General features: G+C 35.9%; 1 protein-coding gene across 1 annotated transcript; it reads left to right on the plus strand.

Moving 5' to 3' along the window:
- Positions 1-8962: 8962 nt before the first annotated feature.
- Positions 8963-16834, plus strand: LOC120079425 (NADPH--cytochrome P450 reductase 1-like). Its single transcript, XM_039033597.2, has 18 exons — positions 8963-9614; positions 9753-9812; positions 9922-9998; positions 10106-10163; positions 10297-10380; positions 10473-10509; positions 12140-12209; positions 12313-12507; positions 12585-12677; positions 12835-13060; positions 13145-13228; positions 13310-13461; positions 14819-14915; positions 15109-15258; positions 15370-15447; positions 15525-15647; positions 15750-15863; positions 16344-16834. Exons 1-18 carry the CDS (start codon positions 9267-9269, stop codon positions 16422-16424), a joined length of 2127 nt encoding a protein of 708 aa, XP_038889525.1. The 5' UTR covers positions 8963-9266; the 3' UTR covers positions 16425-16834.
- Positions 16835-17941: the final 1107 nt, after the last annotated feature.

Consider the following 17941-nt stretch of genomic DNA (forward strand, 5'->3'; position numbering starts at 1 on the left):
TTTATGTAGAAACATAAAAGTGGATTAGGTTCGAGTAAATAGTTAAAATGATCTATAGTATATGAATAAGATTGGGTGCCTTATTCTGGTAACACTATCGGATGTGGCACACTCTATAGTTGTTACAAGTTGTTGTAAAGGTGCTACAAACGAATCGTTCATGTATTGACATAAGAAGCGGGGGCATCCTATGCAATGAATTTGCGTAGAGATCGGACCAAGAAATAAGTCACTCTTACTTTATAGCGTTGTTTACTGTTTAAGACTGATTATTCCGTTTAGATGACCTAGGTAACTCAATCTTAATCTTAAGCGAACTATGAACTCCTGTTTATTCGGGATTATCCTTAGATTTGCATAAGTGAAGGTTGACTCAACAACACCGGCTCAATAAGCTTCCTATTTCAGGAGAAAGATCGGGTAGATAGCTGAGGACATAGGGTGCAATAAGAAATTCATGCCTACCCGATTTAGGGATAGAAGAAAGGTTGTTCTCTCAAGTACTGAATCCAGGTCTTGAACAAGGGGCCCTACCCTCTCATTGGCCTGAAAGGGATCCGATTTTGTGATTGGATCACAAACCAATTGTTCATTAGAGGATCAGTGGAACTTAAGGAGCAAGATGTAATATCGGGGGTAAAATAACATATTGACCCAATCGTTATTACGAATAACCTATGAATGGTCAACTTACTAATTATGGTTAATCAAGTAGACACAACTATATCTACAGTGAGGAGAGTGCAACTATCGAGCTATAGTGGTATGACTTGATAATTAACTAATACTGATTAGTTTGGTATAAAGAGTTTAGCCAATTAATCTTAAATTGTTGGAGCTCATGATCTGTAGGTCCATAAGGTCCCTCTAATAGTTCATAAAACATGAACACCTTGAATTAATAAATTGAGTGAATTTGGAATGATATCAATTTGAATTGTTCAAATTGAATTTCAGTTTGTAAATGTTCAAATTGAAATTAGGGTTTGTATTTGAATAATTCAAAAATTCAAAATAAGGTTTGTATAATTATATCTTATATAATTAATCAATGTTTAATTTATCGAAACTAAATGAAATTGGAGAGTTTATAATATTTAAATATTGATTTAAATATTATTTACATAAATAGGATTCATGTTTTAAATTATGTGTGTGATTAATTTAATATTTGATATTAAATTATGATATAATTAATTAAATATTTTTAATTAATTAAAATTAAATTAATTTCTCATTTTATTTCAAATATCAGAATTTGATATTGTGATTTTGATTTTGATTAATTTTGAATTAATTGAAATTTAAAACTCAGAAAGTGGAAACACTCCACTTTTCACAAAAAGAAGGTGTTTCCTCCTTGCATCACCTAGCCCATGAAAGAGTTGGTGCTGCATGAAAGAGTTGAATAAAAACTCTTCATTTTGTTAGAAGGTGTAAGGTTTTTGGCTGCTAAAATTAGTTTATGCAGAAAAGTTTATTCATCCCTTTTAAATCCTTTTTTCCCTTCACAAATTCACTTCAAATTAGAGTTCCATCACTCAAATTCAAGACTGAGAATAGTAGAGAAGATCTCTTGGTGGTTCACTATTGAATTGGAGCTGAAATCGCGTGAAAAATAGTTTGGAATTGAGAGTATTCATCAAAGGTATATTGTTAAGAAACCCTCTTCTTAAATTTCTATTTAAGCATACTTTTAGAACTCAAATTAAATGTAATTAGAGTGTTTATTGATTTTGTTTGGTTCCGTTGCTTGCTAGTATATCCTAATAAAATTGTATATCTTGTCCAAAGCCTGAAACATTGAGACCTTTCTATCTTGTATACTTTTAGAACTTTCTTTTTCCCCCTTTATTCTTCATCTTTTATTCTCTTCCTTTCTATCTTCAAAGCAATCATTGCATTTTCTCATATTTTAGGTCAATTTTTAGCCTAAAAGAGAATCTACTTTCTCTTCATCTTATATCAAAGAAAAGGGTTTCTTTCAAAGCTTTGTAGAGTTGAGAGGGATACCTCTTTTTTTTTCCAAAGCTGACAAAGAGGTTCAGACTAAAGTAGTGGCTCGAGCCATTTCGATCTAGACTCTCAAACTTCAAACTCCAACTAAGTTACTCACGACTACTAATTATTCCAACAGTTAATGGTCTTATTATTGATGACAAGTAATTTGAGCTTCATGTAGTTGAGAATTTGTTCATTTCAAAGGATGTGTTGAGATTATCAAATAAATTCCTCTTTGCAAACTTGACTTGTTTTGATGTTTTAATTTCTTTTGGCATTATGCAGAAATGAGTATGTATTCAATTAAAAGAGGATACACACTAGTTTAATCAAATATTGTTTTATTCTCGTCAAGTCTTGGAATGAAACAAATGTGGGAAATGTTGTGGTCTGCCCAAATTGAAAATTTTCCTATGGAGGGCATGTCTTAATTCACTTCTATCGTGCGAAATTCTTGCTTGTCACCATAATAATACCACCATGGGCTGGAATCAAATCTTCATACACCTTGGTCCTACAAGGGAAGTAAAAAAGTCTTGTCTTCTTGGCCTCCCATCTGTTGATAGGCCCTATATTTACTTCGTTTCTCTTGTTTGCAAGGCTGTTGAGACTATCAACAATTTAGACTTTAAATTTTTTTCTTACTTGCCTCACAATTTGGCATCACTAAAACTCATGGTCGTTTAACTATAATGACCATTTCTTCTCAAGTTCTATTGAGTGAGTTGTTTCAAACCGTTGCTCGACAACAACTCCACATGGAACTCTAGCAACAAAGTTGTTAGATGGTCCTCCTCTTATGTGATCCTTCGATGCGATAGTAGCAATAGTGAGTCAGATTTTGGAGCTGTGATTCATGATTTTAGTGGTGAGATAGTGATGAACATGAGAGAACTTCTAATCGTTCTTTAGATTGATGGGGATCCTGGCAGCAATGACCTTTATTATATTGAAGCCATTTTTCAGGCAATTGTGGTAGGTATTTATCCCTTTTGGGTTCATACTGACCCAAAGATCCTTTGGGGTTTGTTGATAGAGCCATCTCATTATGTCAACGAGCTCAAGTTCTTTGTGGACTTTTATGCGATATTACCATAGAAGAGTGCAGTCCTTGAGTTTCTCTTTGTTAATTTGTAGGGCAACTCAATAGTCCATGAGCTTCTTTCCTATGCTAGAAGACAAAGATCTTCTCAAATTTGGATGAAAGACTATCCTCCATGGGTTTTGTCATTTTTTACTTTTTGATTCTTTTTAGTTTTGTTCTCTTGTTTTCCTGAAAAAAGAAATATAATTTATATTGTATTGTGAAATAATAATTATACAAAATTTACAATAAAAACTTGGAAAATTGACAAAAATGACCTACTTGGAGTATGGTTTTGTATTTTTGACCTACTTTTGAAAACAAGTTTTTTTGACCCTCTTAATGATGAAAATGATGTAAGCATGGGAAAGATTGGCTGTACAATTACTCTTATACCTCTTACTAAATTCCGACTTTCAATTTCAACAACCAACCTACCAAATTAATTCAAAAAAATTCTCCACCTCAAAGATTTATTCACAAAAAATTATTTTATCCAAAAATAATTGACAAAAAATTATTTTTCATATTTTAACACTAAAAATTTCTCCACCAAATTTAATTTGTTTACAATTCCACAAAAAGTTATCTACATCAAATTATTTCCAGAATGATATTTTATATAAAAAACATGAAAAAATTAGTTAGACGATCGTTTTCATGGGGAGAAAAGTTAGAGGAATATTCACCGAAGCTGAGCGATTATTGGGATTGAGTATGGGGAGGGCACCGGGTAGAGAGGTGGCATGCAGAGAGGGGGCAGATATTGGGACTAAACGATCATTTAGTAGTACTAAACAATCGCTTAGCCATGATGGATGGGAACGGGAGGGCACCGGGTAGAGAAGGGGCACGTAGAGAGGGGGCGGGTATAAGACTAAACGATCGCTTAGTGATAGGAACAGGAGGGCACCGGGTAGAGATGAGACTAAACAATCGCTTAGTAGTACTAAACGATCGCTTAGTAGTACTAAACGATTGCTTAGCTATGATGGATGGGAACGGGAGGGCACCGGGTAGAGATGGGGCGCGCAGAGAGAGGGCATCGGGTAGAGATGGGACTAAACGATCGCTTAACTATGATCGATGGGAACTAAATGATATTTTGAATTTTCTAAATGATGGAACTACATGATCACACTAAGCGATGCGATGAAGTGCTACACGATAGAACTGAGCAACCGTTTAGATGTAGACCTAAGCGATCGTGGCGTGGGAACTAAACGATACGTTGGATTTTCTAAACGATGGCATTACACGATCACTTAGCTACGACGCGTGCTAAGCGATGCGATGAAGGTGCTACGCGATAAAACTAAGATACCTAGTCGCATTCGGTATATCTGGTGGAAAAACTGATAAATCTTGGGTGTGGTTCCTTTAGTAATTAAGATGTGCAATTGGGCAAGTTCATGATTTGGTTATAGTATCAGATAGACACCCTAGCATAAAAAAGGCAATTATCACGGTCTTCCCAGAAGCATTTCATGGTATCTGCATCCATCATTTGAAAGCTAATTTATTAGTGAATTCTAAGAATAAAGACATTTTTGATATTTTCGATAAAGCAGCGAAGGCAAGTCGTGAGTCTGTGTTCAAGTACCATTGGAGTCAATTTGTAGGGTATTCAGGTGCACACAAATACCTAGAGGATATCGGTCTTGAACGATGGGCTAGGGTGTACCAATGTAATAGAAGATACAATCAAATGACAACAAACCTCGCCAAGTGCATAAATGAAGTGTTAAAAGATGCATGACAGTTACCAATCACTTCATTTCTAGACCATATTAGAGGTTGGTTACAGGATTTGTATTACAGACGTCGAACGAAAGCATCAAACAGTACATCAAGACCGTTGGACTATGCGATGACAAAATTCGTGACGCGGTGGACAAAACGAGCAGATATGAAGTTTGGCCAATTGACCAACATGAGTTCGAGGTGATAGATGGAGGATTGGGAGGCCGTGTAAATATTCACGCAAGAACATGTACTTGTCGCAAGTTTGATTATTATGAAATCCCTGATTCACACGCCATTGCTGCATGCAGGTTCGGAATATTGATCCTACCTCTCTTTGTTCACGGGTATACTTTATTGATGCAGTATTGGCTGCGTATGCTGAACCCATACAACCACTTGGACACTTTTCGGAGTGGAAACAATCATCGGACTTCGTCGATGTTGAAACATTGCCTCCAAAAAGAGTTCCAAGAGTAAGTTGCCCACGAACAACAAGATTTCCTTCTACCGGTGAATTTTGTCAAGTCTATAGGTTTTCTAGATGTGGTCAACGAGGTCACAACAAAACGACATGCAATCAAACTCTTAATACTACCGAGTGAAGTATGGATTTTTTTTTGTGAACTTGGATGATATTCTTATGAACTTGAATGATATTTTTGTAGATTTGGATGAGATTCTAGTGAACTTGAATGATATTTTTGTGAATTTGGATGAGATTCTTGTGAACTTGAATGATATTTTTGTGAATTTGGATGAGATTATTGTTCTTTTTTCATTCTTGCATGCGCCCGACCGGTAATCTGTATATTTTGTCCATTCTTGCATGCGCCCGACCAGGAATTAGTGCCAACTTGCATGCGTTCGGCCAGGAATTTGTATATTTTTTTTCATTCTTGCATGCACCCGATTGGGAATTTGTATATTTTTTCCATTCTTTATGCGCTCGACCAAGAATTGCCTTCATGCGCCCGACATCAAAATCATTTTCAAACTCAAGAGTTAGAAAAATAGAGTCCAACTCGTATGCCTTCATGCCCTCATTGTCGTTCAGATACTTGGCTCTAAGTCTACCAAAAGAATTTTCTCCCTTCACATTTCTAGTTTGATGTTTTAGTCCTGTGATATGGTTAAATTCTGCTTGACTGAAGGATACTTTATTCCCCATAAGATTAAAGCTAATCACATCTCTCCTAGGTTCCTCTACCTCCCGAAGAAAAATATAATGAATTAGTGGTCCATTGAATATGATGTTTGTGTCAAGGAGAAGACCAAAACATGTTTGTCTAAACATGACTAATTGTGTGGGAGATAGTTTTTCTTAATTTTAGGGATAGCCTTTCCTATGTGGGAATAACATGAAAGGTCCACAGGAGCACCCCCCATGGTCGGGCCCCCTCTACCCAATTCAATACTCGGGCGAGGGATTGTGTAGTGCCATCGTTTAGAAAATCCAATGTATCGTTTAGTTCCTACGCCATGATTACTTAGTCTACATCTAAACGATCGCTCAGTTCTATCGCGTAGCACTTCCATCGCATCGCTTAGCGCGGGTCGTAGTTAAGCGATCGTGCAGTACCATCGTTTAGAAAATCCAACATATCGTTTAGTTCCCACGTCATGATCGCTTAGGTCTACATCTAAACGATTGCTCAGTTCTATGCGTAGCACTTCATCGCATCGCTTAGCGCAGGTCGTAGTTAAGTGATCGTGTAGTGCCATCGTTTAGAAAATCCAACGTATCATTTAGTTCCCACGCCACGATCACTTAGGTCTACATCTAAATGATCGCTCAGTTCTATCGTGTAGCACTTCATCGCATCGCTTAGCGCGGGTCATAGCTAAACGATCGTGTAGTGCCATTGTTTAGAAAATCCAACGTATCATTTAGTTTCCACGCCACGATCGCTTAGGTCTACATCTAAACGATCGCTCAGTTCTATCGCGTAGCACTTCATCGCATCGCTTAGCGCGGTCGTGTAGTGCCATCGTATCGTTTAGTTCCCATCGATCATAGCTGAGCAATCGTTTAGTACTAGGTGATGGTACTAAGCGATCGTTTAGTCCCATATCTGCCCCCTCTCTACCCGGTGTCTTCCCGTTCCCATCGCTAAGCGATCGTTTAGTACTATTAAGTGATTGTTTAGGACTACTAAGCGATCGTTTAGTCCCATACCCACCCCTCTCTACCCGGTGCCCTCGCATTCCCATCGATCATAGCTAAGCGATCATTTAGTACTACTAATCAATCATTTAGTCCCATACCCGCCCCCTCTTTGTGCGCTCCCTCTCTACCCGGTGCCCTCCCCCTACCCAGTCCAATACCCGACGGGGCCGAGACTGGGTGCCATCTACTCCTACCCGGTTTTGCCCCCTTCCCTCTCGTCCTTTCCTATCTTTCCCACCATACCTAGTCTTTCCCGTCCATACCTGGTCGAAATCACTTACGACCCAATCGGTCTACCACCGGGCACAATCCCTCTTCCCCAAATCTATCCTCAAGCAACCTTAAACTTGCCCGCCCGGTCACATACCTGGTCACAACGTTATGAAGCCCGACCGGGTAAGACCGATTTTCGAAAACGCATTTTAGGCTCAAACTTATTCAGAAAATGCTGAACATGATGTTTTTAGGAGAAAAAAATAACATTCAACATAGATCTAACATAGATTTCAAATATTCACACAAGAACACTTAACATAAACTAACACATTGAGTGAAACGAAATGAAAATCCACACCTTAGTTGAAAAATTCCAATGATCTTTAATGAAAAGGAGAATGACAAGGAAATATGGAATGAGAAGAGTGAAATAGAGTGAGATTGAGCTTTTGAAATGGAGAAGAGTGAAAATGGAAAAGAAAAGTTAGGGTTTGAAGGGTTTGAGTGAGTTTTGAAATGTGAAGGATCTTAGGATAATTTTTATTAATTTTCAAAATTGTGGGGGGTCAAAAAAACTTATTTTTTTAAAAAGGTCCAAAAATCAAAATAAAAACTAGAGAAAGATCATTTTTGTCAATTTTTCCAAAAACTTATGGAAAAAAGAACACATGAAGTTTCCTAAATTGACTAATAATAATTCAAATTCAATTTATTATTTGTTTACCGACTAAAATTTTATAAATATATTGTCAAATATATATTTTAAAAATTTTAAATTGGGTTTCCAAATTCTAAATATGCTACCAAATATTTGATTTTGAAAATAGTATATAATATATCTTTCAATGTATTACAAGTTCTTAAATTAAGTTGGAATTTTGTATCTAAAACATATTATAAATTAAACATTCATCTGTTAAAATGAGATTGATATGTATCTCGACTCTTTTGGTCAAAAGTTTAATTCCATTAAAGTTTAAAATGTTGATGCCAATAGAAATATCGAAATTGGAAAATATCGAAAAAAATGTCAATGTCGATGAATATTTCTAAAAAATTACATGTACATCAAATTTTAAAAATAAATTTAAATTAGTAAATAAACATTCTACAACTTTTAAAAAAGTTAACATATCAATTATTTGTATTATATTTGCATTAATATCATTTTGTTGTCTACTTTTTATGTTTAGTAGATTTTTTTACAATATAATAAAAATATTGATTTTACCTCTCATATCGATGTTGAACTCATGAAAACATGAAAATATCATTGAAATATCGGCTTGTCTTACGAAGATTCAACACAATGGATCCCATATACTTGAAATTGTTGTACACTTGTACTAACAAAAATTAAAATAAACTTGTGGGCTCCCATTTGGTTTTTTTGTTTTTGATTTTGAAAATCAAGTGTATTTCATCCATATTTCTTACTATAATTTACATATTTAGTATAATGATTGAATTCTTAGTCAAATTCAAAAAATAAAAATAACTTTTTGGAAACTACTTTTTTAATTCTCAAAATTTGGCTTGACTTTTTAAATAATTGGTAAAATGTAGATAATAAAAGAGAAAATTTGGAGGTAAAAATAGTATTCATAAACTTAATTGTAAAAAAACAAAAACAAAAAATAAAATGGTTATCAACTGTAATTACAATCTATTTATTTATTTATTTAAATAGACAAGATTTAACCATGGTTAAGTATGATGGGGTTAGGTGGGTTTGACTCTTCAGGTTTGGTAAGCGTTCCCTCAGTTTGGTTCACGAATGCGCTCTCAATAAACCCATCAATCTCCCTCTCTCCTCATTCTCTTTGTTTCTCTCTCTCTCTCTACCTACAACCAACCACCGAGAGAGAGAAGTTTCATCATTTTCCCTCTGTTTTTCCGGCCACTGTTTTCCCCTCACTTCTGTACCTGTTTTCCGTTTCTCGCCGGAATCCGGTGCTCTTCTCTTTCCTATTATCATTACATCTACCGGATTCCGCAGGCTGTTTCTATTTCTTCTCGTTTTCTGTTCAGTTCCGGTGTTGGTTTGGCCTCATGCAGCCGGAATCCAGGTCGATGAAGGTCTCTCCGTTGGAGCTTATGTCTGCAATAATCAGGAAGGCGATGGATCCGTCACAGGATTCTTCTGAGTCGGTTCGGGAAGTAGCTACTCTAATCTTGGACAACAGAGAGTTCGTTATGATCTTGACTACCTCGATTGCGGTTCTGATCGGCTGCGTCGTGGTCTTTGTTTGGAAGAGATCCAGTGGTCAGAAGGCTAAACCGTTCGAGCCTCCTAAGCAGTTGATAGTCAAAGAGCCCGAGCCGGAAGTAGATGATGGCAAGAAGAAGGTCACTGTCTTTTTTGGCACGCAGACCGGCACCGCTGAAGGTTTTTCAAAGGTTTGCTTGTAGGAAACACGTGTTCATTCACCGACTTGGATTTTTTCAATTTTTGGCTTTGGATTGAATTGTTAGCTAGGTTACTGCTGAATGCCGATGGTTGATTTTTTTTTTTTTTTTTTTGATTTTGGTAATTAGGCTCTTGCCGAGGAGGCAAAAGCTCGATATGAGAAGGCGACATTTAGAGTGGTTGATTTGGTATGCATGACCTTGTTTTTCTTTTCCGTCAGTCTTTGACTGACATTTGCTAAATTCTGATTGGGTCTAGTTTACACGTTGCTCATTTTGGAGCTGAACTTTTCCGCAGGATGACTATGCAGCCGATGACGATGAGTACGAAGAAAAGTTGAAAAAAGAGACTTTAGCTATTTTCTTCTTAGCTACGTGAGTTTCAACGCACTTTTCCTGTCGTTTATGTTTCCTTTCCTTCTCAATGAATCTTTCGTTGGTCTTTTGGATATTCATTTCCTTATAATTACCCGTGCATGCAGATATGGTGATGGTGAGCCAACGGATAATGCAGCAAGGTTCTATAAATGGTTCTCTGAGGTATATTCTTTCCCTTTCCTCAACTTTTTGTTTGTTTGTTTGTTGTTGCATTATTCTACTCTTCAAAGTTTGACTGAATTATATGTGTTTTGTCTTCTAGAGCTATAATTGATTTTTTTTACTTATGTATTAGGGGAAAGAGAAGGGAGAATGGATTTCAAATCTTCAGTATGCAGTATTTGGTCTTGGTAACCGGCAATATGAGCATTTCAATAAGGTTCAATAACATGAAGATGTTCAGTTTCGGTATCCATGTTAAATGAATTTAAAGGCTCACTCTTAATTCCTTTTTTTTTTTGGTTGCAATAGATTGCAAAAGTGGTCGATGAACAGCTTGCTGAACAGGGTAAAATTACCATTTCGTTTTAACTTTTTCTGGTTGAGTACTAAAGCGCTCCTTGTTACTATTATATTATCCAATAACAATTTCATTTGGACGATGCTTTTCTTATCTTAAACCAAAAATATGTATTTGGAGGGCGGTTTGACTTCTTTTGCATAGTAAGTATGAACTCTTCTGCCAGAATGAAAAGGCAGAAAGATTTTAGCCTTGTGTAGTGAAAGATAAAAATGGATAAAAAGCATGCAATTGTTTGTCATCAATGTCTATCTTTCAATCCTTCTGAAACTGAAGCTCTTGTTTAATAATATGGTTATGACTTTTCATTTGAATTGAAAAGACTTGCATCGAGCTCAGCTTCTGTGCTTGTGACACTTTGTTACTCAAATTACAATGTGGTTGAGAGGGTTTTGTAGCTCTTCAGTGAAAAGTAGCTTTAAAATTTACCACTTTTTATTTAACCAACAAAACATCAACGTGCCTTACACAAAAAATGGCGGACCACCATTTCAGATAACCCATCTAACAATCTAAGTACCAAGGTAGTAATGAAGCTGACCAGTATCTTTAGGCAAGAACTCCCATCAAAAGTAGCAAATAAAGTGCTGCTTCCTATCCGTATAATGTGGTAAAAGTAAACTAGAATTTAAATGCAGGAAGTAGAGGAAGCTCTCTAAACATAGATTAAGCCACTCAAACTAGGCATTCGGTGGTTATTTAAGTCCAAATAATGCCTTTGATTGTGATGAAGGTCATGCCAAAGGCAAACATCCATTCAATGGAGCCTTCATTCCTAGGGTGAACGTGTGGTAGAACTAGATCATACTGTTGCTTTTAGAAATTTGGTCTTCAGGAGGGGATGTCAACTTAAATGTGCGCCCATTAGAACAATGATACCATATTAGAGAATAAAGAACTTGTGTCTCAGTGAGTACTGCAGATCTAATCATTTAATGTGCTGTGCGTGAAATAAATAAAATGTACAAGAGAGAATGGCGGTTACAAGAAAGCCCTCCAATTAGCTAAAATGTCAGTAGAAGAGTAGTTACAGTAGGATCTACTTACCCTACTGAGGACGCTGTTCCGAAAAGTAGAAAAATCACTCTTTTACCAGAATAAACAATCTATGATTCCTTTTAATTCAAGTGCCCCAAAGGATGCTTCAAATACAATGAGCCAGAAGACTTTGGCTTTCTTCTTAAACGGACGATTTAGATGAAAATAGGCAAGAGACACATTCATTGAAATCAAACACAGCAGACCAGCCAATAGAGAACAAAATATACGAAAAATTTGTAGCTTGATGATCACAACTAATGAAGAGATGGATTTGAGATTCCCACCTTTTTAATTGATGGAACATCTATATGGAGGGTTGGTGAGGCTGGGATTCATTTTTGTAATTTATCACAAGGCTTAATGCTTTCAAGGCGAATTTCACATGATAAGATTTTCACCTTTTTGGGGTAGCCGCTCTTCCAACTGATAGCATAAACCGCATGAAGGTTGACCCCCCAAAAAAAAATCCATAAAGTTTGATGGCTGTATAATTTCATTGGACGTATTATATATGGTGAATTTGGAGCTCTTTTGCTGTTTCTGCATGAGCAGCATGATATGTTCTGTGTATTTGCAGGTGGAAAGCGTCTTGTCCCAGTGGGTCTAGGAGATGATGATCAGTGCATCGAGGATGATTTCTCTGCTTGGTATTAGGAACATCTATAGTGGACTATAATCTCATAGCAGTGGATATTCTCTTTATTCTGTTTTATGTATGGAAAATGATCAGTTCACTGATTCCTGTTATAGGCGTGAAGCATTATGGCCTCAGCTGGATAAGTTACTTCGAGACGAGGATGACTCCACAACAGTTTCAACCCCATATACTGCTGCTGTATTGGAGTACAGGGTGGTATTCTATGATGCTGCAGATGTACCCGGTGGGGACAAGAGATGGGCTTTTGCAAACGGTCATGCTGTTTACGATGCTCAACATCCATGCAGGTACCTTAGAAGTGATTACTTGGGATGCAACAATTTCTTGCTCCCTCTCACCTTACTTATGGTATTACTGTCTACAGGGCTAATGTGGCCGTGAGAAAGGAACTTCATACTTCTGCATCAGACAGGTCTTGCACCCATCTGGAGTTTGATATTTCTGGCACTGGACTGACGTAAGTTATCTTGTTTGATATATAAATTTTTCTCTATTATTTGCCAAAAACCAATGCTAATAATCTGATGTATTGGTAGCTAACATAAAATAAGAAAATTAGTTGTAGTAGCATGAGATAGTACATTGACTTTATTATGCTGTTTTTTTTTCATCAGATATGAAACTGGAGATCATGTGGGTGTTTTTTGTGAGAATTTGGATGAAGTTGTAGAGGAGGCTATTCGTTTAATTGGTCTGTCACCTGAAACATATTTCTCTATCCATACCGATAACGAAGATGGCACACCGTTAAGTGGAAGTTCATTGCCACCACCTTTTGCACCTTGCACGTTAAGGACTGCATTGACTCAATATGCAGACCTTTTGAGTTCACCCAAGAAGGTTTGATTTGGAGCTCTCTTGCTATATGATATATTATTGTTACTTTCTCTCTCTTTTTTTTCTTACATTTTTCCCTTTTTGCAGTCTGCCTTGGTTGCTCTAGCTGCTCATGCTTCTGATCCAGCAGAGGCTGATCGACTAAGGCATCTTGCATCACCTGCTGGAAAGGTACCGTACAAGTAGATTGATTGTCACGATCTTCTATAGTACTATTCATTCATTGTCACCTTTTCTTTTCAACGTTAATAGGATGAGTATTCACAATGGATAGTTACAAGTCAGAGAAGTCTTCTCGAAGTTATGGCTGAATTTCCATCTGCAAGGCCGCCACTTGGTGTCTTTTTTGCGGCAGTTGCCCCACGCTTGCAGCCTCGATACTACTCTATATCATCTTCTCCAAGGTACACATTTTGCTGACAGTTTTTATCACTGCAAAAATTATTGGCAAAGCTGAAAATAGCTCCAAGTTGTTGGATAAAAGGTAAAATAGGTTTTCTTGAAGTACTAGGCATGTTCCAGAGCAGCGATTAGGTTGTTGAAATTATTCTTGGATGAAGCTTGCTTTGGCCCTTATGTCATTATTTAAAATCAAGAAAGTAGGGAAAAAAAAACTTAATAAGCATGTTGGTATTTGAAATTGTGTGTATGAAACTTATAAGATTGCATCAGGGGGAAGAATTTGGAATCTTCACAAATTTTGGTGGTTGTGTTACATATATATATATATATGCACACACGTTGATGTGGATGGAAGGTCATAATAAGAAAACGAATAATTTCATATGATTAAGTTTTCTGAATGAATGAGATGAAATGAGATTAGTGTTGTGTTTATTGCTTATCTTCTTCCTGGAATCCAAAAAAAACTGCTGCCTTACATGTCCTTAAAAGCATTACAGCTAGAGTTATGGACAAGAGGTTTGTTAATTTTCTACATAGAGCTCTCTTGACTACTCTATATGATCAATCTACAATTAGCAGTGATACCTGCTTGACAACTTTCGCTTATAGACCTTTAGTTAGTACAATGCATAAAATAGATTCGATGATTTTGGATATATATACAGGCTTACAAGGGGAAGAGAAACTTGATCACTTGTTCATACATTGCCTTTTTGCTTACAAGGGCTGGACCTACATTTCCAAAGAGCCGGGCCTCTCTTTTATCCCCTAAATTCTGTGGATGGTGTTGGAAGCCTTTGATGGGTATAGGATTAAGACAGAAAGCTAGGATTCTTTGGTTTTCTGCCGTGAGAGCTACCCTTGGGTTAATTTTGAAAGAGAGAAATCTTAGAGTCTTTGAGGATAAGGTGTCTACAAGAGTGTTCTTTTGTGTATAGCATACAGAATTTGGCTTCTTGGTGGAGTGCAAATCACAAAGATTCATTTTGCAACTATATTCTTTCCGTGATCGTTTCAATTTGGAAAACCTTCATGTAATAGCTTTTGTGATAGGTTGCCATGGGCTGTCATGTTTTGACTCTTGATGAAATTCCCTGATCAGTTTCTTATAAAAAGGAAGAAACATATATATATAGGCAATTGAGAGCAGGGATGAATTTGTAGAAATTAGATTTAATTATTTTTACTTAAAGCTGCTGCAAAACTTACTCATGATAAAAAGAAACCTTATGAAGCTTTGTTTACTCAGCATAAATAGTTACCAAGTTTTGAACGATTTTTCCATTTTATGTTAGTATTTCCTTTCCTTTCCCGTGCATTTAATTTTTATTGAACATTCTGGAAATATATTCACAGGATGGCCCCATCTAGAATTCATGTAACTTGTGCATTGGTCTATGACAAAACACCAACTGGACGAATTCACAAAGGTGTATGCTCAACTTGGATGAAGGTACTTTGATATTATTTCATTTCTCTCTTTTTAAAATTAGTTGATAAGAAACCTGGGTATGCATCACCTAAAAGAAACGGTTTGCCATTTCTTTAATATGAATATGAATTTACTTGATGACAAACCGTTAACACTACATAAATGTAGCATATATTGGGGAAGGGATAAAGTTTTGATAACTTCCTTTGCGCAGAATGCTATTTCACTAGAGGAGAGCCAAGCATGCAGTTGGGCACCCATTTATGTTAGGCAATCAAACTTCAAGCTTCCCACAGATTCTAAATTGCCCATTATCATGATTGGTCCTGGAACGGGGTTGGCACCTTTCAGGGGGTTCTTGCAGGTTGCTACTATTGCACTTGTTTTTAGTTTTATAATACCGAATTCATCTTCATGCTACAAACTAGCTAAGTTTGTATGAGCATTATTTTACATTTTGGTTTTATATTTGCAGGAAAGGTTGGCTCTGAAAGAAGCTGGTGTAGAATTAGGACACTCCATATTGTTCTTTGGGTGCAGGAACAGGAAAATGGTAAGTGGTGCATGGTAGAGGATGCTATATTTTATTTTGAATCCGTAACGAGTACAAAGTGTTGTTATTCTCTTTAGGATTACATCTATGAGGATGAGCTGAACAACTTTGTTGAAACTGGTGCACTTTCTGAGTTGATTGTTGCGTTCTCACGTGAGGGGCCCTCTAAGGAATATGTGCAGCATAAAATGGTTGAAAAGGTGAACTTCGAAACCTGTTTCTACCGTATTCAAGAGTACGAGTTCGATGTCTATTCATTTTACTGTCGACCTACATGCTAGAGCTTCTTGTTTCTTCTGCAGGCATCGGATATTTGGAAGCTATTATCTCAAGGGTCTTACATTTATGTTTGTGGTGATGCTAAGGGCATGGCCAGAGATGTCCACCGAACTCTTCATAACATTGTGCAAGAACAGGTTTCTTCATTACAATCCATCTTTATTCTCCATTTACTGGTTTTTTCAACATATGTTGGAAATGGAACTAATAATATGAATTTGACCTCAGAATTTGTGTGCATCAAACATCTTTATTTGTTCTCCTTGTCGAAACTTGTAGATTTCTATTGCCTGGACGGGTCCACATTTTGTTGATCTCAATGAAATCATTTTATTCTTAATTTAAGCAAAATGTAACCAAATTACATTTTGGAAGATCAGCCCCATTAGGAATTTATTTTGACCATTTTTACTAGTAAGGTAGATCTTTTTATTTTTAAGTTATTCCTTCTTGATATGCTTCACACGAAGATTTTGAAAGAGGCAGTAGGATGACTCGTCTTGAATCCAATTGTCCTCCCATTATGTCATCGAGATTAAAATTTTTTGTGATTTTATTTTTAGAACTGTGCTTTTATCTCTTTCTAATCAAAATGTATGTGCGTGAATTTTTTCCAGGGATCTCTCGACAGCTCGAAGGCTGAGAGTATGGTTAAAAATCTTCAAATGAGTGGCAGGTATCTCCGTGATGTGTGGTAAAAATTTTCCATTTATTTGGAGGAACGAGAAAAATATGGAAAAGAAAAAAAGTATTATTATTATATCTGCGTCAAGTAAATGAATTCTTAGAACAAAAAAGGGCGCTCTTTCAGTGCTTATTGAAGGGCAATTAAGGTCAGCTTTAAGCTAAGCTCTGCTCATTATTATGGCAGAAAGGTCTGTGATTCATTTCTTTCTTTCTTTTATTTTCCAATTCCTCTCTCCTTATACAAAAAGGGTTCTTTGTTGTAATTTATAGACCTAATAAGTATGATGAGTAGGACTAGTTCATGGACTCCTGATTTTCCCTGTAAGAACCAAAAAATATGGTTCAAATATCACACGACTCTTGTAATTCTCACCTTATTATGTATACATAATATATTAGGGTCAAATTTAGTTTTAATAAATGTGTGTTTCGAGGAGGCATTCAAGTCTCTAAGCTCTTTTGGTTGACGACATATGCCGATCACTGGTTCACTTATCTCCAAGCTGTTATTTTCATAAATGTTTTTTTGTCTTTCTTGAGTTCAAATCCAACATTAAAGATGAGGAATTCAGACCTTTGATTTCTTGGTCGAAGTCATGCTCTCCAATTGAGGTATGCTTTAAGTTCGCATTTTCATGAATGTTTTTTTTGCTTGCAATGTATGAAAAAGTTGCTCATCGAACTCGTTTTTGTACCCCTTGGAATAGTGGAATTTGATCTATGAAAATTGCATATTTAGTTGGTTTCAATATTTCTCTAATATCATGTTGATTCCTCTTATATGTCAAAATTATGTATGAATAATTTTCAAATGAAATTCCATACAAGGGTCAACGTTAGTCTAACTTTAGAAGTTTATAGGGTTTTAATCGATAGTTCTATTATTAATTTAGAGTTTTGGATGGATTGAGCCTACAAAGTTTGAGGTACCAATTGACTTTTTCCTAAATAGCTTTATACAATTAGCATAGTATTTTGCCAAGTTTTAGTACACATATTTTACAGGTTATAATTTAATATTTTACTAAATGATATCCAATCGTATTTGATTAGTTTAAATTTAGTTTGGATTTAACTTTTATATTAGTTTATTTCGTGTCTTATTTTGGCTTGGTTTTTTAAACCATTGGTGAAAAGTAACGTATGGAAATAGTGTCTAGATTTAATTTTTGAAAAATAATAACAAAAAATAAAATGGTTATCAAATGGGTCCTATGATTCAAAGAAAGTTGAAATTTAGTGGCTATGGTTTGATAAAATTCTCACAAATACTTCTTATGGTAGAGATTATATATATGAAGATTTTATCGTATGAGGTTTCATCAAACTCTAAAAATTGAATTCTGACTTTCAATTAAACTAAAATTTGTATACTACGCTTTCAAACAACAAACGTTTATTGGCAAGTGTAAAAAAATGGTTTAAATTTAACTTTGGGCAAATGGTGCCCAAAGTCAGCTTGTCATATATATAAAAAATTAACGCGAAACTTCTAATTTATATAAATACACCTGATATATTTTTATGG

This window comes from Benincasa hispida, chromosome 6 (genome assembly GCF_027475165.1).
Source record: "Benincasa hispida cultivar pf3 chromosome 6, pf3_genome.v1.1, whole genome shotgun sequence".
In the NCBI taxonomy this organism is placed as follows: domain Eukaryota; kingdom Viridiplantae; phylum Streptophyta; class Magnoliopsida; order Cucurbitales; family Cucurbitaceae; genus Benincasa; species Benincasa hispida.